Here is a 26,492-nt window from a genome sequence, read left to right on the forward strand (position 1 = left end):
ACTCCTTGCATTATTGTAGATAAAATTTAGCTGTCCAGTCCTGTCATGTGCTTTATCAGGCCCATGTTTTCTCCACTTCCTGGACAGGCCTACTATTCCTTCTATGTCTGATTGAACCTTGCTCCTGACTTTACATGTACGTGGTACCTTATTTCCCTGCTAAATTAGTTTAAAACTTCTCCAGCAGCACAAGCAAATCTCCCAGCAAAGATATTGGAGCCATTCCAGTTCAGATTCAACCTGTTCTGCTTGTTCAGGCCCCCCTCCCCAGAAGCTATCCCAATGATTAAAATAAATCTAAACACTTCCCTGCTACACCATCCCTTTATTCATGTGTTCGTCTGACCTATCTTGCTATTTCTATACTCTGTTGCATATTGTATTACTAATAAATTGCAATTGTAGGTATTAAAATCTTGTTGCATTGTGCTCTAAAACAAATAAAGAGACATTAACAGCAAAGTGTCATTGTAGAACTTGTAAACTCAATTGGTTGCACGCTCCAGTCAGCCATCACCCAATGCGCATTGGTGAACATCGGTCCAATAAGATCTTGTTTTTAAAATTCTCCTTATATATAAATCTTTCTATTATCTTGCTATTCTCTACCAATTCTGACAATTCTTCTGTGAAGTACTTTGGAAAGGTTTACTATGTTAAGAGTGTACTTAAGTGCAATTTATTTTTGCTGTTCCTTTCCCTATAAAGAACACATTGTGAAAAACAGTGAGAGTTTTATAATTGCAAATCATTGTTTTGCACATTGCATCCATGACATTCTGATTACATAGGCAGTCTTATATTTTCTAATTTATTCACATTATGTCAACTGGATAACAAACACTTTGACAGACTATTAGGCAGACTATAATCTTTGATCTTAACCAAATTTATCTGTTGATGTGTTGTTCATTCATAAATTGAAGACCATCATTGTTTATTTTTATAAGAAACTTGACTTAGTTCTACTGCAACCTTGATGTAGATTACAGAATTGAAACTACAATATATATATGCTTTTGGAATGTGTTAAAAATCCTTGGTCCTACCTATCCTCTCAGGTCAATGTAAATGTTCCCATAACCATTATTTTCAAGAAGTATGGGGGAGTTCTCCACAATGTTCTGGCAAATACTTATAATCTCAACATCACAAAAAAAAGTTAATTATGCCATTAGTTCATTGATGTTGTGTGCAATTTAATTGCTGTATTACCTACATTACAACAGAGACTCCACTATAAGACTCTTGTAATGAAGATGCCTCAGCATTAATATTGTTGTTTGAAGATAAGTTTATTTGGAAGATTGAGATATCTGGATTTTTTTAAAAAAAGGATAATCAGAAGGACTACAGGAGATTTTGTTAGAAAACACTTCTTGGGAGTCACATCGCTAAAGTTAATTATTTGGACTTTTAAGCCTGGAAATCACATGCCTAAGTTTACGGTTTTAGTTTGGATATAGTTTGGAAGTACTTTGGGACACAGTGCTTACAGAGAGCTACCCAGCTCATCCTCTGTTTTTCAGAGAAATTCTTTTTCAGTGTAACACCTAAATACTGGGACAGCTGTTCTCTTGTAAAAGCCTCAGAACTCTGGCAGATTCTCAAACAAACTGCATTTGAACATCCCAATAACGACTGTCTGTATTTAGTGTCAGCCATCTACATGTGCCATGATGCTGACTGAAAGAAATCTGGAACATTTCCTGCCATATCTTATTTTCCTTCATGAAATAGCCATATTTTGGCTGAAATTTTTGTTTTGTTAACAGAATTAGTCTCTGCAGGGGAAGTTTGTCTTAAATCTGTGTGTATCTATATGTGTGCCTTTATTTTGGGGTTATTTAGAACAGTAGATATTTATATTTTCCTATTTCAAACTCTGTTAATCATCTTTATATTTTTACCAAACAAGTCAGTTGTTTTGTTGTTTATTGAAGAAACTGTGTTGTTTAAAATTCTAAACTTAGTTTTGATGAAGTATTTAATTAGTTCTATCCGTAAAGAATAGAGCATATAAATTTATGTTGTGACTAATGGAGTGATGGGATTAGAAAGAAACAGTGCTCAACCAACCTCAGCAATAACACATCACATTATAGAAGAACTGACTAGTAACTAGTTTCCTAACTAGTAAAATAAAATTAGCATTTTTTTGTATTTGTTTTCTCTTCACAGGATAAAACAAGAGTTGTTTCTCCAATAATTGATGTAATCAACATGGACAATTTCCAGTACGTTGGAGCTTCTGCTGATCTAAAAGGCGGTATGTATAGTCTTAAAGACCTGAGCAAGTTATATGCCAAACAAACAATATTCCTCTTAATACCAATTTATCATTTAAATAGGAATTCTAGAACCATAAGACAATCTTGTCCTTTTAAAGGAAAAATAGAAATTGCTAGAAATTCTCAGTTGGTCTACAGAAACAGAGCTAATGGGTTGGAGTTAGTCCTACTGTTGTGGTTATCACCAGTGTGCCTGGAAGTCAACAGGATGTTAGTGCAATTTCTTCACCATCAGCTGAATCCAATTATGTGGCAACAAGTTCAGGAATGAGGATGGTGCAACTTTGGATCTGGATCATATGGCAAGGTCAATTCTGATGAATACAACATACTGTCTCAGGCCCCTAGAAGTTTGAAGGCCTTGTCAAGATAGTGAGTCAAAGATAGGCATAAAATTGGTAGAATATGACATTTTTTCAGATAGACTAATGTTAGTGGAAAATACTTTAGACAATAGCAGCAGCCTATCACTTCATTGTGAGTCGACCTTGAGTTCCCAAAGTTCGATAAAGGTGTTGATGGTATCCGGTATTTGATATTTGCTTAACAAATATTGACCACATTAAAATGGTTAGGGAAACAAAGCACTCACCAGTCAAAGAACAAATACAAACTGCTTTTGCAAGTTTGTTAATAACATAGTTTGAGTAATAATACCAATAATAAATGCTGTGCGTTGGTGTTGGACATGTTTGAAATCACTTTCCCACCAACTGTGTTTATGACTCATTTTTAATATAATTAGCCGTGTCTGAATTTCCAATTTGTTAGACATATTGGACAGTACTACACCAGAATAAGTAAATGAAAGACAGGAACATTGAGGATTAAAGAGGGTGATATTGTAGAGGAAGTCATTATGTGAGGGTGACAAGTATTTTGAAAACAGGTTTTTTATGAAAATGAACATGTGAACATGGACAGACTTGTCAGTCGAGTATGTCCCATCCAAACATAGTACCGATGCTACAGTTATGAAGATGAGAAGATTATTCTATTTATAGATTGTAATTTTAAGTTTAGGGTAAATAGGCTGATGTGTTTTTTTTTCTACAGTCTACCTGACAATTACCCCAGGTGGTTTGATTATTAGAGTCTAAAGAAAGTTGAGTGGTGATCTTACAGAGGTTTATAAAATTATGAGATGTATAGATAAGGTGAATGGCAGGTGTCTTTTCCCTAAGGTGGGAGATTTCAAGACTAGGGAGCATATTTTTAAGGTGAGAGGAGAAAAATTTATAAAAGACATGAAGAGAAATGTTTAGAGGGGTATGGGCCAAGCCCAGGCAAGTGGGATTAGTTTAGTTTGGGATTATGGTTTGGCATGGACTGGTTGGACCAAAGGGTCTGTTTCCATGCTGTATGACTCTATGAAGGCTCAGATTGTTTCGCTGAGGAGAGGTTGCAAAGTAATTACAATTAGACAATGGCAGCAGCCTTTTCGTTGACTGTGAGTAGACACTGAGTTCCTAAAGATGTTGAAGATACCTGAATTTGAACAGTTGTGCTGTGAATTGTCCATTTACTTCCAAGATTAAGGGAAATTGGGAACTGTCATAGCTAATTAGCATTTCTAACTGGATATAAAATTAGTATGTTTCACATTGCCATGGAATGGAGAGTAGAGGAAGCTGCTCTTGAGATCAGGCTTCCCTACAAATCAAAGAATATCACAGACAACAAAGGTTCTGTGTGGTCAGCATAGAGAAAACGTCACGGCTTTGAAGTTACCCAACTGGATGCAGAAGGGAGATGGTCTCCAGTCGAACAGTAGTCAAGTACCACTGCTCCATGTTTTGCATCATTAATTTAAATATTTAGATTCAATCAGCAAAATGGCCAATTGTTTTCCTTTTGTATTGCTATCCAGAATAAAAGATACTTTCACCATACTTGAATGAATTGAAAGTACACCGTCTATTATGAATCAAAACTCATTCTTAAACATAAGGGCAAAACTGGTTATTATCTAAACTGTAATCCACAATTAGGTTTTTTTTGCTGTTTGTTATGTAAGTTAATGACTTGAATATGAATGTGGAAGATTTAATTAGTGGCATCCATTGTGGTGGTGTTGATAGTTAAAAAGATGGTCTCAGGCTACAGTCTGATATTGGTCAGCTGGTAAATTGTGCGGAACAATGGCAGATGGAATTTAATCCCATTAAGTATGAGGTGATGCATTTTGGGAGCTTAACTAAGGGAAACATATACACAGTGAACGGTAGGGACCACTGAGGAACAAACGGACCTTGATGTATAAGACCTTAGATCCCTAAAGGTGTGAGCAAAAAGTGTGGAGAAGGTATACTGGGAGCTTACTTTCATTACCTGGGGTGAAGAACATAGGAGCAAGGAAATCTTGTTACAGAGTTGGTTAGGCCACAGATAGAGTGTTGGGTATAGCTCTGGTCGCCATACATGTGAGGAGACACTGGATAGACTGAGTTTGTTTTCCTTGGAGCAGAGGAGGCTAAGAGGGGTCTGATTGAGTTATACAAATTATGAGAGGCATAGACAAGGTAGATTGTGAGAATCTCTTACTCACGGTGTGTCTATGATCACAGAACATAAGTTTAAGGTGAGGACCAAATGGTTTAGAAGGGTTCAGAAAAATGTTTTTCACCCAGATGGTGGTAGATGTATGGAACCCCACAAAACCCAGGAAGGTGGTGGGGTTCCATACATCTGCAACATCTAGAAGCATCTTTATGAGTACTTAAAATACTGGGGCATAGAAGGCTATGGACCAAGAGCAGGCAAGTAGGATGAGTGTTGTTCAGTGTTTGTTGGTCAGCAGAGACATGATTAGCTTCAGGGTAGGTGACAGAGGGGCATGGTGGAGGTTGTTTTTAGGCCTGGAGGCCTGTGACCAGTGGTGTTCCATAGGGATCAGAATTGGTTCCGCTTTTGTTTGTTATTTATATAAACGATATGGATGAGAATATAGGAGGCATGGTTTGTAAGTTTGCAGATGACACCAAAGTTGGTGGTATAGTGGACAGTGAAGATTACCTAAGATTAAAAATGATCTTGATCAGTTAGGTCAATGGGCTATGGAGTGGCAGATGGAGTTTAGAACATAGAACAGTACAGCACAGAACAGGCCCTTCAGCCCATGATGTTGAGCCGACCATTGATCCTCATGTAAGGTAAACCTAATGTACGAACCCTCAAATTTCTGTGACCATATGCATGTCCAGCAGTCTCTTAAATATCCCTAATGACCTCGCTTCCACAACTGCTGCTGGGAACGCATTCCATGCTCTCTCAACTCTCTGCGTGAAGAACCCGCCTCTGACATCCCCTCTATACTTTCCGCCAAACAGCCTAAAACTATGACCCCTCGTGTTAACAATTTCTGCCCTGGGAAAAAAATCTCTCGCTATCAACTCTATCTATGCCTCTCATTATCTTGTACACAATATATGTTAATGATATAGATAATGGTATTAGCAATAACATTAGCAAATTTGCTGATGATACTAAGCTGGGTGGCAGGGTGAAATGTGATGAGGATGTTAGGAGATTACAGGGTGACCTGGACAAGTTAGGTGAGTGGTCAGATGCATGACAAATGCAGTTTGATGTGGATAAATGTATGGTTATCCACTTTGGTGGCAAGAACAGGAAGGCAGATTACTACCTAAATGGAATCAATTTAGGTAAAGGGGCAGTATGGAGAGATCTGGGTGTTCTTATACACCAGTCAATGTAGGTAAGCTTGCAGGTACAGCAGGTAGTGAAGAAGGCTAATAGCATGCTGGCCTTCATAACAAGAGGGATTGAGTATAGAAGCAAAGAGGATCTTCTGCAGCTGTACAGGGCCCTGGTGAGACCACACCTGGAGTACTGTGTGCAGTTCTGGTCTCCAAATTTGAGGAAAGACATTCTGGCTATTGAGGGAGTGCAGCGTAGATTCACGAGGTCAATTCCTGGAATGGCGGGATTACCTTACACTGAAAGACTGGAGCGACTGGGCTTGTATACCCTTGAGTTTAGAAGACAGAGGGAATCTGATTGAGACATATAAGATTATTAAAGGATTGGACACTCTGGAGGCAGGAAACATGTTTCCGCTGATGGGTGAGTGCTGAACCAGAGGACACAGCTTAAAAATACGGGGTAGACCATTTAGGACAGAGATGAGGAGAAACTTCTTCACCCAGAGAGTGGTGGCTGTGTGGAATGCCCTGCCCCAGAGGGCAGTGGAGGCTCAGTCTCTGGATTAATTTAAGAAAGAGTTGGATAGAGCTCTCAAGGATAATGGAATCAAGGGTTATGGAGATAAGGCAGGAACAGGATACTGATTAAGGATGATCAGCCATGATCATATTGAATGGTGGTGCAGGCTTGAAGGGCAGAATGGCCTACTCCTGCACCTATTGTCTGTTGTCTAAATAGGTCCCCTCTATTCCTTTTTTCCAATGAAAAACGTCCGAGCTCAGTCATCCTCTCTTCGTAAGATAAGCCCTTCATTCCGGGCAGCATCCTGGTAAACCTCCTCTGAACCCTCTCCAAAGCATCCACATCTTTCCTATAATAGGGCGACCAGAACTGGACACAGTATTCCAAGTGCGGTCTAACCAAAGTTTTATAGAGCTGCAACAAGGTCTCACGGCTCTTAAACTCAATCCCCCTGTTAATGAAAGCCAAAACACTATATGCTTTCTTAACAACCCTGTCCACTTGGATGGCAATTTGAAGGGTCTATGTACCTGCATACCAAGATCCCGCTTTGGATCTTGAGGCATTGCACTTTGATAAAACAAACAAAGGCATGAATTATATGGTTAAAAGTAGAGTTCTGAGTAGTTTGTTGAACAGAGAGACCTGGGGGTTTAGGTGTATAATTCTTGAAATTTGCATCATGTAAACAGGGTAGTTAAGGTGTTAACATACTTGCCTTCATTGCTCAGACCTTTGAGTAAAAGAGTTGGGATGTCATGTTGAGGTTGTACTGGATGTTGGTGAGGCTACTTCTGGACTACTGTGTACAGTTCTGGTCACTCTGCTTTAGGAAGGATATTACTAAACTGGAGAGGGTTCAGAAAAGACTTACCAGGAATGGAATGTTTGCGTTATAGAATAGGCTGGGACCTTTTTCCTAGAGCCTAGGAGGTCTGAGGGATGACCGTATGGAAGTCTATAAAATCATGAGGGGCATAAATAAGGTAAATATGTGGGGTGAGGCCAATATTAGGGGCCATATTTTTAAGGTACAAAGAGAAAGTTTTATAAAGAACACGAGGGGCAACTTTTCTTTTACATAGAGTGGATAGTGTATGGTGTGAACTTCCAGAGGAAGTGGTGGATGCAGGTACAGTTACAGTATTTAAAAGACATTTGGACATTTGGATAAGTATATGGATAGGAAAGATTTGGAGGGAATTGGATCAAAAGCAGGAAGATGAGACTAGTTTAGTTAGGGAACATGGTCAGCATGAACTAGTTGGACTGAAGAAGTCTGTTTCTATGCTGTATGGCTAAACCTATTTTTAATCCCAAAATAAATAAACTCAAACAACACAGAAGGTAGCAAAGGCTCTGTAGCAATGATAATTGAACAAAGGACAAAAGAAAACCATAATTTGGCTAATGGTTTGAAAAACAAAATATAGGTTTTGAGAAATTCTCACAGTACAGACGGTTCTTCTAAGTACAATCAATTGCTGATAGCCATGGACTTGATGAAAGATCTTTTCATTGATTTCACTTTGAATGAAGTTCCAGCTGAATCAAAGGCTTAGAGTAGTGATCAGAGTTCCGATTTTCAGGGTTACAAAGTAGTTGAGCATCAAGATTTAGAAACTTTATCAGATTCCCAAGAAAGTTGGCCAAGAAAAGGGTGGAGAAAGATTTGCAGCCTTATTGCAGCTTTGGAGATTTTCTTCCTTCTAACTCCCTTGGCTTGTTAGACAAAAGCCAACAGTACAGTGGCTTACAATCTCTTCCAGAGCCAGATTTTCCAACCATTGAGTGCAAAACATCATTATCTCCCTAAAAGCTTTGACTCTTTTTTTTGTTACCCCAGAGTCACTTGCCTGCCTGTGAACAGTGGGTTAATTACAGCCATCATTAAACTGTTGACCTCATTTCTAAGAAACCCTTCAAAGCCCTGGTAAAAGCAATTTTAAATCCAAAATGTGACCAAACAGTACAATATCTTCCAGTTTTTACATTGTCCATAAATAACTCCCATACAAATATGAACTGAAATTTGAATTTCTTTTTTTATTGATTAAGCAAACTCTTGGAAATCAAACAATTTCTAGGAGACCATAGTTGCTCATTTCTCTGTGACATAAAGTCTACTCCACTTTATGGAACACAATCAGTTCCCTTTTTGAAACATTGTTGTACTTCATATCTGCTGAATACAGGGACTTCTACTATAATGCGATTGTTGTATTCTTGTGCAACCCCATGTTAAAGAAAAATTGCACTTTAGAATCCGTGCTTAAAGAGTTGGCGATGTAATCGTGCTACAGCCAACACATGTTAAAAGTTTGCGCTTTAGAAATGGTGTCCCCAATTTGTCATTTGTGTTATAGTGAACCCGCGTTTCATTAACACGAATTATAGCAAACTGACCTGTATTTTAAAGCATATATTGGTTAAACCGCGATTCTGGCCCCATTAGTTTAAATGGTGCTGTTATTACCCAATTTTCTTATAACATAGGGTTGCACGAGAACGGAACTACCGCGTAATGGCAGAACCGACTGTAATCCATTCCATAAATCAGACACATAACTGGTAGAAAGAATTCTACCTAACTTAATTCTGATCTTTCATTTTTAGTGCCACTCCATAATTCTCCCATAGTGCTCTGTCTCAAACAACTTGAGAGAAGGCGTTTGGTATGCTTGCCTTTGTTGGTCAGTGTATTGAGTATAGGAGTTGGGAGGTCATGCTGCGGCTGTACAGGATATTGGTTAGGCTACTTCTAGAATACTGCGTTCAATTCTGGTCTCCTTGCCAATGGAAGGATGTTGTTAAACTTGAAAATGTTTAGAAAAGATTTACGAGGATGTTGCCAGGGTTGGAGGGTTTGAGTTATAGAAAATGGGTGAATAGGCTGGGGCTATCTTCCCTGGAGCATGGAAGGCCGAAGGGTGAACTTATAGAGGTTTATAAAATATTGAGAGGTATGGATAGGGTGAATAGTCAAAGTCTTTTCCCTAGCATAGGGGATTCCAAAACTAGAGGACATAGGTTTAAGTCGAGAGGGGAAAGGTTTAAATGGGACCTAAGGGGCAACTTTTTTATGGAGAGGGTGGTACGTGTGTGGAATGAGCAGCCAGAGGGAAGTGATGGAGGCTGTTACAATAATAACATCTGGATAGGTATACGAATAGGAAGGATTTAGATGGATATGAGCCAAATGTTGGCAAATAGGGATAGATTAATTTAGGATATCTGGTCCGTGCTGTACATCTCTATGACTCTTTATCTCACTTTTACGTTTTACAATCTTGCAGCATATCCTCTCTGCTTGAGCCATTTAGACCCAACAACAACAAAAAAAAGAATTTGCATTTATGTAGCAACTTTGATAACCTTAGGATATCACAATTTGTTTTTGAGCTATCCATGTCAATTTTATTGCAGTTAAATACTGTAATGGTTAGAGTGATAGGTTAAATTGAGTTTCCAGCACAGAAATAGATACGTTGGCCTAACAGACCATGTGCAAGCTGAACTGGACTGGTCAAGTAAGCACTGTGGCTACAAGAGCAGGTCAGATGCTAGGAATGTTGCATTAAGCAACTCACTTCCTGATTCATGAAATTCAACCATGTCTAAGGCACAAGTTAGGAGTGTGTAGGAATACTCCCCATTTGCATGGATGAGTGCAGCTCCAACAACATTCCAGATACATGACACCGTCCAAGACAAAAGCTGTCTGCTTGATTAGCACCCCATCGACAAATATCAATTCCTTCCACCACTGACACTCTGTAGCAGCAAGTATACACTATCTACAAGACGCACTGCAGAAATTCATCAAGGTCCCTTAGCCAGCACCTTGCAAACCCATGTTCACTGCCATTTGGAAGGATAATAGCAGCAGGTACATGGGAACATCACCATTTGCTAAGTTTCCCTCCTTGCCACTCACTATCCAGACTTGGGACTATATCATAAAAATCAAAAGAACTGCAGATGCTACAAATAAGAAACAAAACTAGAAGTTGCTGAAAAAGTTCTGAGGAAGGGTCACCGGACCCGAAATGTTAACTCTGATTTCTCTTCACAGATGCTGCCAGACACGCTGAGCTTTTCCAGCAACTTCTGTTTTTGTTTCTTGGAAATATATCACTGTTCCTCAAGTGTCACTGGGTCAAAACACTGGAACTCCATTTCTAACAGCATTGTGGGCTGTATCTATACCAAGTGGACAGCAGCATTTCAAGAAAGTAGCTCACCACCATCTTTTCATGAACAAGTACAGGTGGGCAATAAATGGTGGCCTAGCCAGTGATGCCCACATCCTATGCGTGAATGAATAAAAAAAGGCTCTTCATATTCTGTAATTTGAATATGACATTAATTACAGCAGTGTGTATGGAATGCTATACAGCAACAGCTTGCACTTAATGCTGAGTATTTGCAGCATTTCCAGTTAAATATTTAAGGTGACCAAAAGCTTGGGCAAAATAGAGCTTTAAGGAGTATCTTAAAGGAAGAATGTAGAAGTGGAAGTTTGGATATAAGCAACAGAATTTTGATGAGCGCAAATCCATGAACAAGCAATCATAGCAGAATACTATATAAATAATTGAAAGATTTGGATTGAATAATTTGATAAGAGAATAGAATATTTATCAAAAGCAAAATCTATCTAGAAATGCAAAATAACTCTGAATGTTAGAACTACTCTGATAACTCTATTCCTGTCATCACATTTGCTAAATTTTTAGACTAATAATCTTTCATCAGAAAGAAAGAAAATTTGCCACCTATATTGATTCAGATAGAGTAACTTAAACACTTCAGTCCTATTTACTCCCGCATAATGGTTTGGAAAACTAACATTTTCAGTTTCCAATGAAATATATATATTGATTTTAAAATATTATGCATGATATTTCAATGCAGCTTTGTTATTGACCTACCTTATTTAAATTGCAGGATTTGACTGGAATCTGGTCTTTAAATGGGATTACATGACTCCAGAACAAAGACGAGCTCGTCAGGGTAATCCAATTGGTCCCATTAGGTATGTATAGCCATGGGTTTTATCATTAATAAGTATAGCTGTAATAGTGTCACATCAGAATTCCTGTGTCACATTTCCTTGTTTTGTTTCAAATTAGGCAAGTACGTTCCTGGGGAATTTCTTGTGGCCGATTGCCTGATATGCAAATTTCTTCCAATAAGTTTTTTTTCAGAAAACAGAGCAAAGCAGAAATTCAGAGCATACAAAGATATTCTCCCATTAGAATAAAATATCTTGTATCACAAGAATGTGAAGACAAATTCTCCCCAGTATAATAGAAGTTAAATAAAGAACTTTGAATATAGGTATGTCCTCAGGTTCTACAGTTACGAAGAAAAAAAGTTGTTAAATTTCTAGAACACTGACTGCAAGACGTCCCAAAACACTTTCCAGCCAGTAGCACACTCTTTTGAAGCACACTCACTGAAGTAGTAAGAAACATGGCAGCTATTTTGTGCATATTGTGGTGTTAATTGTGTTGCTGGTGTTAATTGTATGTTCGTTAGATTTTTTAATTGCCTTCAGATAGCACTAATTATTGTGCTTATATGTACAGAAACAGGCTGAAGTTGGTTGTTGGGTTGTAATTGCATAATTTGTAATGTATGTATGTAACTGAAAAGTTGTAGGTTATAAAGACTAGGCTGCAGTGTTCTATGCTTCACCATCTGACAATTTGTTGAGGGATAAATAAAGAGCCCATAAAGGCTCCTGAGAGACAGGGGAAACGCCTTTTCATCTCTGACTATCCAACCATATTTCTTGAATCCAATCCCTCACTTAGATATTTATAAGAATTTTATTTAGTGTTTTCAAGAAATCCCCAGTCCTCAGTTGCAGCTGATGAGCTCATGTGAGAACCATTCAGTTAATCTTCTTTGGTCAATGATGCTCATGCAATCTCTTTCTGACATTCCACATTTTAAATTCTTGGTAACATTTACTATTCGTTTCTTTCTTCCTTTACCCTGCTACCATTTCCAGGGTTCCTTCCCACTTGACTGAGAGTTTCCCTTCCAGGGTTCTGAAGTCAGTTTTCAAGACCCAACCCCTTGATTTTGCTTGTTACCCCCACATGTTCTAAGTGCTGTGTTCTGAATCAGTTAAAGTCAGAAGCGAATCCCACAGCCACCATTACTGAGACCTGTATCTCAATTGTGAGAGCATAATGTTCTGGTTCTGGTTCCAATTCCTCCAAATTGCATGTCTATCCTTTTACTCAAAGAAGGTATACATGATCAGACTGAAACCTATTGTCCCCAAACTGGTGTGTGTGGTGTTTCAGGGGGATCACTAAAAACCTAGGTTGAGGCAATTCTCATAAAGGTAAAGAATATTATTACAAAAATTTCAAATGCTGTAATTGCTACTACACTGGGGAAATGTAGAGTAGTAGGGGGTAGGAAAATGGGTCTGGGCGGGATACTGTTCAGAGGGTCAGTGTGGACTTGTTGGGCCAAATGGCCTGTTTCCATACTGTCAGGATTGTATGATTGATAAATTTAATTAATTTCTCCACATTTGTAATTTTATTTTTTTCATTAGTCCCAGTCGCAAAACTATTCAGTGGTACAGACCACTGATGACAAAAGAAAGGACTTTTAAATTAATTGGTTGACTACCTTAATGTATATTCTTTGTATGTCAAATATGATATTAAATCCTGACTAAGTTTATTGCACAAAATGGGCATTGGCACTTTCTGTGTACAGTTACAGATTTAGCAATTTATCTTTCACAAAGAATTGTCATGTCAGACAACCAATTTTCATCTTTTGTTATGGCTTAACATAGCTTTTACTTAGTTTCTGTTCAGGCTTTGATTTATCAAGGTACTTTGAGCTAGAGAGCATTTCTTTTCAATTAATGTAAACATTTTGAGTGCTTCAGAATTAATTCCTCTCAATGACTTGATTGAATCTCAAAATTATTTATGTTGTTTCAGGGTGGGTTTACAAAAAAAACTTATATTAATTTAGCATTTTGTACACTCTTTGAATGCCACAAACTAATTACTACTAAAGTGCAACATGGCTGTGAGTTTGCACAGCTAGAACCAATAAATAGCAAATAAGATGAATGAGTATTTGATCTATTTTAGGTGGACAAAGTTAAAAATCACACAACACCAGGTTATAGTCCAACAGATTTAATTGGAAGCACACTAGCTTTTGGATCGCTGCTCCTTCATTAGGTGGTTATGGAGGACACAATTCTAAGGCACAGAATTAATAGCAAAAATTTACAGTGTGACGTAACTGAAATTATACATTGAAAAATACCTTGTCTGTTGAGTCTTTTATCTGTTCGAATACCATGATAGTTTCACTTCTTTCATGTGTAAATCACAAAACCTTTTTTTAAAAGTTGCATTCTCAGGTTAGCTGTAACAATGGGCATTAGCTAGACAATATGTTGAAGGTGTTAGCCCCCTGTGTTCTCTGTCTATGTCATGATGTTCAGATTGATTCTAATCTAAAAAGTGAGAAAACAGAGTTTTACATGAATTAATACAGTTTTTGAGCAAAGTACAATGTAACTCTGCAAGTACAAATTCACCCCACAAAATATATGTGTGCATGTGGGTCTTTGTGTGTGCGTGTTTGGGTTGGGGGGTTGTGAATGTCTGTGAGAGAGAGTGTATACGTCTGTGCATGAGTGTGGAGTGGTCTAAGTCTCTGAGAGGATGTCTGTCTGTCTGTCTGAGAGAGAGAGAGAGAGAGAGAGAGACATGAACCCAAGGTCTCGGTTGAGGCCCTCCCTATGGGTATCAAACTTAGCTATCAGCCTCTGCTCGGCCACTTTTCGCTGCTGCCTGTCCCGAAGTCTGCCTTGGAGGATGGTCACCCAGAGGTCTGACGTCGAATGTCCTGGACCACTGAAGTGTTCCCCAACTGGAAGGGAACACTCCTGTCTGTTGATTGTTGTGCAGTGCCCATTCATCCATTGTCGTAGCTTTTGCTCGGTTTCCCCAATGTACCATGCCTCAGGGCATCCTTGCCTGCAACGTTTTCTCACTTTTTAAGATTAGAATCAATCTAAACTTTTTAGATTAGAATCAATCTAAACATCGTGGCATAGACAGAGAACACAGGGGGCTAACACCTTCAACATATTGTCTAGCTAACGTCCATTGTTACAGCTAACCTGAGAATGCAACTTTTAAAAAAAGGTTTTGTGATTTACACATGAAAGAAGTGAAAGTATCATGGTATTCGAACAGATGAAAGACTCAACAGACAATCAAGGTATTTTTCAATGTATAATTTCAATTACATCACACTGTAAATTTTTGCTATGAATTCTGTGCCTTAGAATTGTGTCCTCCACTATCACCTGATGAGGGAGCGACACTCCGAAAGCTAGTGTGCTTCCAATTAAACCTGTTGGACTATAACCTGGTGTTGTGTGATTTTTAACTTTGTACACGCCAGTCCAACACCGGCATCTCCAAATCATATTTTAGGTGGAGTTGGTTGAGGGGAAATTGTTGGCTTGAACTCAAGAATTCTCCAGTTCTTCTTTGAATAATATCATGATCTTTTACATCCATCTAACAGACACAGGTGGAGCTTTGATTTAATAATTCATTTGAAAGATATCTTTGCCATTGGAACAGTTCTCAAGAACAGCATTGATGCCAGTCTAGGTTGGATTCCTTTCTGAGGTGCTATTGGAACATATTATTTACTCCATGGAAACGCTTGAGACTAGAATGTCTCCATTAAACCTCTATAAAGCTCTCCTGTTTTGGCTCTTTTTTTTAAAAGCTTAGCTTTGAGATCAGTGAGGTAGAAATCACAGTAGTAATATTGCAATACAAAAACTTACATGGTGCTGCTTGCTTTACTGGGTCTCCATTTTAATGTCCCTTCACTGGTATCCCTTGAGTGCTCAATGGATACAGTCTTTCTCAACCCTTCATACACTGAGATTGGCATCTGCCAAAAACCAGCCCTACCATATTATCATAGCTGATCTCGGGCCAACACAGAATCCACTTTAGCCCTTCAAGATTTAACTTTGGAGCATTGATTTGCCTTCTGCTAGGTCACTTCACATGCAGGGAGACACAACCAACTCAGAGATGCTTCTTATGGCTCTTAGCTTTATTTGTTAATTGTGCTTACTTGATGGCTGCCAGCCTCTGTCGATTGCATAGTTTTATAGTCAGAACAGGAAGGTTTGTAGTTGTGGGGCTGAGTTGGATGAGAGAGCCATTGAGTGGAAGTGCTTCATGTCCGAGAGAACTTGGTAGTTCATGAGCATTGGTGAGGTTTGTGTGCAGTGGCAAAGGTAGCGTGAGTATGAGGTAGCAGACAGAAGATGATGCCACTTACTGCTTATTGAATGCAGAATATTGCCCACTTATTTGAATGAAGAAAAGGCTGAAGAAGGGCTTATGCCTGTTCCTTGGATGCTGCCTGACCTGCTGCGCTTTTCAGCTCTGATCTCCAGCATCTGCAGTCCTCACTTTTAACCTACTGCGAATCCTCTTACAAGGATGCCTTCCTTGAAGAAGCTCTCTTCCTCCCTCTACAAGGATTTCAGTGAGTCCCTCTCTCACTGCACACCCCAGGTCATCTCCTCTGCACAGAAGCTCTTCAGCCATGTTCTCAAACAGACTCGCTACCACAGCCACATCTCCTTCCTCAGCACCTGCCTACGGAACCGACTGATCCCGCACGGACTCCGGACTACGTTCCGACCAACAAAATTTGGATCCAACCAGGACAACCAGTACCTAAAACAAATCCGAAGCCTCCAGCAACAGACCTCCCTCTGGATCCTCCGCTCCACGCTTGCAGACATGCGCCGCTACCTACATTCCCTGCAATTAGACCTACCCCAGCTCAGGACAACACTCTCACAGACCTGCAAAGGACCTCTACTATTCTTCATCCACAGAAGAATCCATACACTAAACAAACATTTCTTCCTAGCCATATCGGAAATTAAAGACAGTAAGTACCAAAAACTTTCATGTACTTACCCCCACACTCTGGGTTCCTCAACTGTTCCAGAATCTTCCATCGGCCTCCGAAATCAGTCCGGCACCATTAACCACGCGGCCGCTACAGCGCCCGCGGCAACAACTGCCGCAATAGACCAGGACGTCACTTCCGCCCCCACCGACCTCGCAGCCTCCGCGATCGCCGCCCAGACAACCGCCTCCACGATCGCCAGGTAGACCATCGCCGACAGATTCGTGGCCTCCGAGGCTATCGGGAATAACACTGTCTCTGTCGTCGCCACAGCCACTTCCACCCCCTGGGTTGCTGTCACCGCAGCCACTTCCGCCCCCAGTGATATCACTAACCTGCACGACCACAACGCCGCATGTGTCTTCGCCCCCACGCCGATCTCTGTCACCACGCATAACTCCACCCCCACGCCGATCTCTGTCCCACGCCTAACCCCGCCCCCACGCCGATCTCCGTCACCACGCCTAACCCCACCCCCACGCCGACCTCCGTCACCATGCCCAACTCCCCCCCCAAGTCGATCTCTGTCCCCGCCCCCACTCCCTGCTCCAGCCCCACACCAGGTCCTAGCTCCCAGCCCTGCCGTGTTTTCACCATCCCTCCAGAACTACCCCTCTCTGAGGATGAAAGATCAGTCCTCAGCAGAGGCCTCACCTTCATTCCCCTACGCTCTCGGATTAACGAGTTCAACACGCGGCGTGACATCGAACAATTCTTCCGCCGCCTTCGCCTCCGTGCCTACTTCTTCAACCAAGACTCTCGCCCACCCTCTGACGACCCCTTCCCCTGCCTCCAACACACCCCATCCACCTGGACACCCCGTGCTGGCCTCTTACCCGCCCTCGATCTCTTCATAGCCAACTGCTACTGCGACATTAACCGCCTCAACTTCTCCACCCCTCTCACCCACTCCAACCTCTCACCCTCGGAACGTGCAGCCCTCCACTCCCTCCGTTGCAACCCCAACCTCACTATCAAACCAGCAGACAAGGGAGGCGCGGTAGTAGTTTGGCGCACCGACCGTTACACCGCTGAGGCTAAACGCCAGCTCGCGGACACCTCCTCCTACTGCCCCCTTGACCATGACCCCACTTTCCACCACCAAACCATCATCTCCCAGGCCATCCATAACCTCATCGCCTCAGGGGATCTCCCATCCACCGCCTCCAACCTCATTGTCCCACAACCCTGCACCGCCCGTTTCTACCTCCTGCCCAAAATCCACAAACCTGACTGCCCCATTTCTGAAGAAGGGCTTATGCCCGAAACGTCAATTCTCCTGTTCCTTGGATGCTGCCTGACCTGCTGCGCTTTTCCAGCAACACATTTTCAGCACTTATTTGAATGCTTTGCTTTCCATTTCTGACCCAGATACCTATCTGATCCAATGGGTAGAAATCGAGTCAACCAATTCATCCACCAGGATCTCCAGGTCTCTGTCTGAAAAGTGGGGTGCAAGCTTCCTTTCCAAGACATTTTGGTTTCCTAAGAAAACAGCACGAGAGTTAGTTTATGGGTTGCAGCATCTGAAGTTGTTGCAGCTGGTCTTTACATTTCGCGCTAGCAGCTTAAATGCTTGAAGGTCATGCCAGCAGCTGGAATTTTAACTATTCTACCTCTTTATTGTAGAAAAAGATGTCATAGAAGCTGGTTGCATAATTAATGAGGTTGGGAGTGCAAGATATCATGAAAAGTGTTACAGTGAGTCTTGACAGGACAGCCTCATGAAAATTACCAAAAATAATAGCCTAAAATTGAGAAAATCCAGTATTTTGACTTGTTTACTCTTGATCCGGTATATCCCAAAGTTGGATATGTATTGATCAGCTGTGATGCAATGGTTTATTTTTATGTGTGCTATTAATGTCTGGGAAAAAATTATGAGACTCTTAATGGTGACAGAAGTGCACAGTTATACCAATAACAATAATAGCAAATAAATTGCTCTATTATTGGTAGGTTTATTTAGACTGCAGCTTTTCGTACTTTGGTAGGCAGTGGTAAAATGTTTGTATTATTCATTTCAGAAAGGTATTGTCTAAGGATTGGGGACAAGGCTGCAATTGGTAGAATCACAGCATGTGGAAGGAGGCTATTTGGTTTCTTGTGCCAATGCCAGCTCTTTGAAAGGGCAGTCCAATTAGACACTCACGTTTCACTGTAGCCCTGCAAAGCTTTTCCTTTTCAGATATATAATTAATGCCCTTTTAAAAATGTATGATATATTATATTTTATACAACATATAGAATAAACATATAATGCATCCTAATGTTTTCTTCTTAGAACGCCCATGATAGCTGGGGGTCTCTTTGTGATGGATAAAGGTTACTTTGAAGAGCTTGGTAAATATGACATGATGATGGATGTCTGGGGTGGAGAAAACTTAGGTAAGTGACTTCAGTCGTCATTGTGTCAAAGGATCAGAGTGAAATTGTAAAGCATAGTATGTGGTATGTTAATACTATAAATTTAACTAATGTGTAACAAGTACAGCAGTCTGATTTTGCTTCTTACAGTGGTTTGTCAACTGATATCTGGGATAACTTAGTTCACAGCACATGAACTCTGAGCTCTAAAAGGATGTTTGTTGAGATAAGTACTATAATGTCTAGGTTTAAGTTCTAGGATTCTCATTTCCTGTGTGAATACAGAACAGTCGATTCAGCTATAACGTGTGTTTCTTCAACACGAGTTGGCTTTAATGCAGTTGAAGAAATTAGACCGTTATTTGTGAAATGCAAACTTTCCTTAACCTGTCTTGGCTATGGTGTGATTTCAGCCCCATTAGTTTAAATGGCGTGGCTGTTATGTGATTTTCTTAACGCGAAATTGCATTATATCAGAACTGACTGCACATTAAAAAGGTTCTCTGCTTGACCATTTTTAGCAGCAGCAGCAAATCAGTGTTAAGTCTTGCTTACTGATAGCTTACCGGACCTCTTAATTCCAACTGACCATAACCATCCATACCAGCCCACCCACTGTATTCTGCTCTTTAACATGAGGCCAGACTTAACAGGGATTCCTTATCGTTCAGATCGCTGATGAACCTGTAAAGGTAGGTGACTGCAGGGGATACATTTTTCTTGTGATGTACTCTTAAAGCTAACAGTAAATTAAGTCAGTGCCTCAAGTTTGCTTTGATAAGACAAATGTTTTTCCCTTGTTACACCAAATGAGTTTAGAGTCTTGACTATTGTGAACTTCTCCAGAGTCTGAGCACTATTATAGATTTGATTTGGATATATGTATTATGATGACACAGTGTCTTAAGATGGCTAATGGTTATTAGAGGTCAGCTTAAGATCATATTGTGTAAATATAATTAATTTCCTTTTGAATGTTATTAGAATTTTATTTCACTTTGTTCACTTTATAAGAAAGCTTACCTGTCTTTGCTTATGTCATCAAATGCACCATCTCCTCTACAATCAGTGACTTCTAGTTATACCTCTCCATCAGGAAGTCAGTGGCCTTGCAAGGAAAGATTAAAGTTGTGTTGCAGTTACTGTAAGGAGGTTAAATGTCTTCAATTGCAAATTTTATATTTGGTGTAGTAACTGTATCTAAATAATGCAGAGGCAAAGATGACAGAGTATGTTTTGTTGTTTTATTAATTTATTAGTAGTGTTCTGGAGAGTTGATGTCCACCTTGTGCTGGAATATTAAAGGGTTCTGTAAAGAATTCCAAAAGTTTTTCTATTTTCCACCTCATACATTTATACTCATTCAAAATATTTAATGTGAATTACGATACTGATAACAAGTCACAGTTGCCTCGAATCATAGGATCCCTACAGCATAGAAAGAGGGTATTCAGCCCATTAAGTGCACACTGGCCCTCCAAAGAGCATCCCACCCAGACCCAGACCCAGACCCCCACCCTATCCCGTATTTCCCATGGCTAATCTACCTAGCATTCACATCCCTGCACACTACAGGCAATTTAGCATGGCTAGTCACCCTAACCTGTACATCTTTGGATTGGGATGAAACCTGAACACTCGGCCGATCCCATGCAGACATGGGGAGAATATGCAGACTCCACATAGACAGTCACCTGAGGCTGGAATTGAACTTGTGTCCCTGGTGTTGTGAGGCAGCAGTGCTCGCCATTGAGCCACTGTGCCACCTTTTGAACCACCATGCTGACCTCACCTATCACCTGTTTGCATATTTTCTTGATAGACCCCTGACGTGACAAATGTGTTTTCAAATCTTTCCATGACATCATCTTCCCTCCCTGTTTCTGTAATCTCCAGCAATCTGAGGGCCCTTTGGGATTTCTGCAACTCCCCAATTTTGACCACTTGCACATCAGCAACTATCATTGAGCCACTAATGTTGGCTAGGCTTTAAGCAAACTAGGCTTTAAGTTCTGGAATTCTTTTTTTAAACTTCTCCATTTTTCTTTCCCATCCCCCTTTAAAATGGGCTTTCATGGTTATGTTTTTATCACTTTACATGACTCAGTGTCTGATTTTGTTTGATAAGATATCTGTAAATTGTCTCCAGCTGTTTTACACTGGTAAATGTGTGATATAAATACAAGTGAACGGAACAAAGTCTAAGGGCTGGAATGCGAAGGTTATTGCCCTTCCAACAAAGTTCTGGACCTATAACGCTGTTCAGAATCATAAAGGGTATCACTAGTGAGAAACTATTCTCATTGGGGAAGGAAGGGTGGAGAAACAAAGCTGAGTTTTACGGTAAATGGTAAAATAACCAGAGACAATATAATATTTTTTATGCGGCATATGTTTAGAATCTGGAATACGCTGCCTAAGAGTCTGTTAGAAGTGGTTTGATCTTAGCTTTTAAAAGGTTATTGGATAATTATCTGAGAACTAAAAATGGAAGATTTAGGAGAAAGGATGGAGCAGCGGGTCTAGGTGAATTGCTGTTTCGAAGAATTACACAAAGTGATGGGCTCGCCTCTTTCTGTGTTTCAACCAGTCCATGATTCTATAGTGGACTCCATCCTCTTCACCATTATCGTCAGCAGAGAGTTACATAAATTGTTGCATCTTGGCTAAACCACAATGATTTAAGCAATAATCAGAAGAATCTCTCTTGCTATTTTCTCCTGGACATTTTGCCATTTATACAGGATCATAAATATTGAGTCACCCATGTGTTATTGAACCAAGTTTTCCACGTTGTTAGGAAGATTTGTGATATTGTCATTGGTCCTTTTTTTTTTGCAACTAAGTGAAAAAAATTGGAATGGGCATGGATAATGGTAAGCAAGAAAAATTTAACTATCTATTTCAGTTAAATGTATTTTATCAATATCATGTCTTTCAGAAATTTCTTTTCGAGTGTGGCAATGTGGGGGCATCCTTGAAATCATTCCCTGTAGTCGGGTAGGTCATGTATTCCGCAAGCAGCATCCCTATACATTTCCAGGAGGCAGTGGTACTGTTTTTGCAAGGTAAATATTTCTGTTAATTAAAATTTACAGCCTTATTTTCAATGCTTTAACCCACTCTTCATGTCTGCAACCTCTTCCACTCCTGCAACCACTGGAGATCTCTACGTTTCTCCAATTCTGGTTTCTTCCAAGTCCCAGATTGGGATATGCAGTGAGACAACATCACTGTGAAGCAGATTGTCGGTAGTGTGCAGTGAATCAAAGTCGCTGTGAAGCGGATTGGGACAAGTGTATAGCAGGTCATCATCCCTGTGAAGTGGACTGAGAAGAGCGTGCAGCAAGTCAGCACCAGTGTGAAACAATCTGGGTCAAGTGTTCAGCATTCAGCATGACTATGATGCAGACTGGGAGGAGTGTGCAGCAAGTCAATGTTGCTGTGAAGCAGACTAGGTGTGCAGTGAGTCAACATCATTTGAGACTAGTAATTCCTTCTGTGCTTTAAACTATTCTGAGGTTTTTTCGTTTTAGTCCTACATTTCAAGAAAGCAGTCAATATATTTATATTAAGTAAGAGTACCAATCCTATAAGGCAAAGTGGAACGCAGGTGCATCTGAACAATGAGCTAATTTATGACAGTGTGGGCATGAGGGGATGAATGACCCACTCCTATTCCTGTGGTCTGATGTATGCCTTTATAATATTATTGTACTGATTTGATAATATTGTACAGTAATCAATTAATACTGTTCCAGCCCATCATATGTTCAGTAAAACCTTTCAATGGTTCCATGAATGTAATCTGAATCTCTTAAATGAAATGTTCCTATTTTAAGAGTTAATTTTAATTTTTATTAATTAGCTATTGGGAACTTGGCAGGAAATATTAAAAAAGAAGTGTTGTTTTATTTTTCTCTAAAAGAAATACACGAAGGGCAGCAGAAGTCTGGATGGATGAATTCAAAAATTTCTACTATGCAGCAGTGCCTTCAGCTCGGAATGTGCCATTCGGCAAGTAGGTAGCGTTCATCTCATGTCAGTTTAAGTTTACTGTGTATCTTTTGCTCTGCTCCTTTGAAAGATGCAGTTAGGCTATGTTTCTGTAACTTTGTTAGGAGTTGACTCCACTTGAATCCTTAATATTTACATCTACATTTTACATATTGATTTGCTTAAGACTCTGTTGAAAGGTAAATACGAATGCTTCATTGTGTTGATTCTGTAATAATTTATTGTTTGCTACAGTATGCTTATCCAGTTTTTAATATTTCAAGTTGCCATCAATCATATTGGCTTTTCTGGGGGATATGTTCTAGATTTTCACTGTGAAGTGTTTTCTGACATCACCCCTGAACAGTCAAGCTCAAATTTTAAGGCTGTACTCTTTGTTGTAGAGTCACTCACCAGACAAAATAATTTCTTGCCATCCACCCTCTCTGAAACATCTTGATTGTATCACTATTTAATTTTCTGTACTCAGAGTATGCAAGTCTAGTTTATGTCACCAGTCCTCATGATTTAATCCTTTTCTACCCTTTTTGCTTAATTTTAGGAAGTAATCTGTCAATAATAAGTAATATTAAGTGGGGCTGATTGCCAACTATTAAGACTCAGTAGTCACTGATGGTGGTAGTACGTGGATGATATCTATTTAGGGAACACTGATTTGATATATCCAGTGAAAAAAGAAAGCTGGAAATCACTTTCCTGGAACTGAAAACACCATAGTTAGCAATCTAAAAATATGAAGTACTTTAGGTCAGTCGGTTCAGTAAGATTAGTAAGATTAATGAGGAGGAGGGGAAAAGTGTAGGAGAAAGAAAACAAATCATTATAAATCAAGGAGCTATCATAACCCAGAAGATCTACCAGCGAACAGTGTCATGGTTCATGTCTGCAAGAATTACTAGATAAGAAAAAAAACATGATCCATCTAGTTCTCCTCCTGCCATCCTTTAGTTGCATTTTATAATAGTAATCTGGTTCAGTAACTCCCCTTTGGGAAAGGAAATCTGGTCCTAAATGTGAGACCCACAATAACTCTCTGAAATGACTTATCAAACCACTATGAGGAAAATCAAATCACAGTAAGCCAGGCAGGCCACCTGGTATTAACCTAGACTGTAAAAGCAACAAACGTACATCCTGTCCAATTGGCCTTGCAGAGTCTTTCATGCTAACGTCTGGGAACTTGTGCCAAAATTGGGAAAGCTATCCCATGAATTAGTCAAACAATAACTTGACATAGTTAAACCACCAAATTATACCTTAGAATCTTGACACTGGACTCCATGAAGTCTCTTAACATCAGTTCAAACATGGACAAGGAGGCTGACTATCACTTCTGGCCTCCCTCAACTGAGGAATAACCACCTCCTTGTTTGGAAGAAGAACTTCATTGTCTATCACCTCGGGTGGCTGAGGGGGCCTGGAGCAGATAGTAAAAAAAAAATGAGGGGGTAAGCTACTTGACATTGTCCTCCTCAGTTTACCTCTTGCAAATTCATCTGTCCATTTCAGAATTGATAGTAACCATTCCATCTTCACGTGAATATCAAAGTCCCATCTTTTCATTGAGAACACAGACTTCCACCTTATGTAGCTCTACCATCATCCTATGTGTGATTACTTGAGAACAGACCTTGCAGCTCAAAACCATGTATTCATGAGGTGCTGTAGGTGATTAGCAGTAGCAGAATATATGAAACACCATGGTTTGGCCTTTCTTTCACTGTACCATTACTTCAAATTAGAGAGTCCTGAATCAATAAAGGGTGGAGTAGCATGAGGCATGCCTTAAAATGAGGTGCTAATCTGGTAAACCTACAATACCAGACTCCTTAAGATGTGGGCAATTAATAGAGCTAAAGTGATCCCATAATTAGACCAAAGCTCTGTAGTTCTACCATACCTGTTCATGAATGGTTGCGGACAAATAATGGGAAGAGAATATTCCACAAACATCCCCATATTTAAAGATGGAGAAACCCAATAGGTCAGTATAAAGGACAAGTCCGATTCTTTTTTAACCATTTTCAGCCAGAGGTTCTGAGTGCGTGATCCACCTCCACCTTTTCCTTAAGTTCCCAGTATCACAGACAACGTACCCTTCAAGCTGCATGCATGCAGACATTCCAGTATTGCACACTAATTGCAGCATTGACTTGGGGTACCAGAAGGTGTTGCTGTGCAAGGGCTTCAAAAGCCCATGCAACTGGTAATAAAATTAGTGCGAATGCTGATCACAGATGCCTGATTTTAACCAATTCAGTTCACTTCATGTGATATTGAGAAAAGGCTGACGTCTTGTGCTCAGAATTAGCCCCTTAGCCACATTGTTAAAGCACAGCTACTACACTGGTTTCTACCTAATAATTTGGAAAATTGCCTGTGCTGTCAAACAACGGCTGGCAAATCCACTCCAGTCAGTTACCGCCCCTTAGTCTGCTGTCAATAACCAGCTAAGTTATAGATGGTATTAACTGATGTTCAGTTTGTTCAGCCAGGACCATCACTCCAGTCTTCATGGTTGCCTTGGTCCAGATATGGACAAAAGAGTAAATTTTAGAAGTGAGGCGGTACTGACTGCCCATTATATCAAGGCTGAATTCTACAAAAACTGCAATTGAAGAGAAACAAGCAGGAAATTCTATGCTGGCTGAAGCCATGCTTAACAGAAGAAAGCAAATCTTTTCAGCCCAAGATATTGTGCCCTTAAACTGCCCATCTTCAACTGCTTCACTGCTGACTCTTCTGTCCTCCATAAGGCCATAAGTGTGAATGTTAACTGAGGTAACACAAGGGTAATTAGGGATGGACAATAAATGCTGGCCTTGTTAAACAGGCATTCCATGAACGGCCCTGGTTGCTTGTAAGTACTCTTGACAAGATATCTGATGTCATGCTAATCTATCATATGCCATTTGCACCCTCTCTGTGACATGCATCATCTAACTGCAACTAGGCCAACCTCTTTCTCTTCTGTCCACTTCTTTGTCCTTTAGAAGAGGTCTCTGTGGTTTTTCAGTTCTAAACAAATGGCTAAAAAACTGATATTTTCATTTTAGGATGTTTCTTTTTAAGAGTTTTTTTTCCCTTTTGCAAATTATTTGTCTTGAGATTTGTATATGAAATTTTTAGCATGCTTCTTAGCATCCATATTTCAGAGGTCTGTATATTTTCCAAATATTTTTGCTTATTGTCTCGGTTTCTGAGGCATTCAGGAAAGTGTATCATGTTTGAGTTTTGTTTCCTTGCGACAGATTTGTCATCTTTGTTGTTAACACACCCTTAAACTTCATGTTTTCTTCGAACTGGCATTGCTTTTGTCTTTCATACTTGATGTATAGTTTAAACTTTGAGATTTTACTTGATCAACAATATTTTGTTGGGCCTCTTCTGATTTTGCACTTTAGTGCTGTGGTGTTAGCATATTTGTTATATTCTTGCCTCAATGTATACACCCAGGAGTGCATCTAATTCTTTGAATACTTATTTCTTTGTATATAGATTGAATTTTTGACAAGTGTACACAGCCTTGTCAGACACCTCTCTTCACTTTTTGAAATAGGTCTAATTTTAACTCCCCCCTGCTTGATATCCACTATTTGTGCTCAA

The 26,492-nt window shown here is 39.9% G+C and overlaps 1 protein-coding gene across 2 annotated transcripts in view; it reads left to right on the plus strand.

Annotated features, from left to right (window-relative positions):
- The window catches only part of galnt2 (UDP-N-acetyl-alpha-D-galactosamine:polypeptide N-acetylgalactosaminyltransferase 2), a 122,497-nt gene that overhangs the window by 80,566 nt on the left and 15,439 nt on the right, over positions 1–26,492 (plus strand). For both annotated transcript variants that reach the window (XR_006309879.2, XM_043680988.2), the window contains exons 8-12: positions 2,182–2,269; positions 11,430–11,517; positions 18,787–18,890; positions 21,811–21,937; positions 22,798–22,890. Coding sequence is in view for 1 of the 2 variants with exons in the window: in XM_043680988.2 (XP_043536923.1) it covers positions 2,182–2,269; positions 11,430–11,517; positions 18,787–18,890; positions 21,811–21,937; positions 22,798–22,890 (500 nt within the window). In the remaining variant the exon portion in view is untranslated. The remainder of the gene's footprint in view (positions 1–2,181; positions 2,270–11,429; positions 11,518–18,786; positions 18,891–21,810; positions 21,938–22,797; positions 22,891–26,492) is intronic.

The sequence above is a fragment of the Chiloscyllium plagiosum genome, unplaced genomic scaffold, assembly GCF_037043375.1.
Source record: "Chiloscyllium plagiosum isolate Xiang-an unplaced genomic scaffold, Cpla_swu_hap1 HiC_scaffold_3, whole genome shotgun sequence".
NCBI lineage: Eukaryota > Metazoa > Chordata > Chondrichthyes > Orectolobiformes > Hemiscylliidae > Chiloscyllium > Chiloscyllium plagiosum.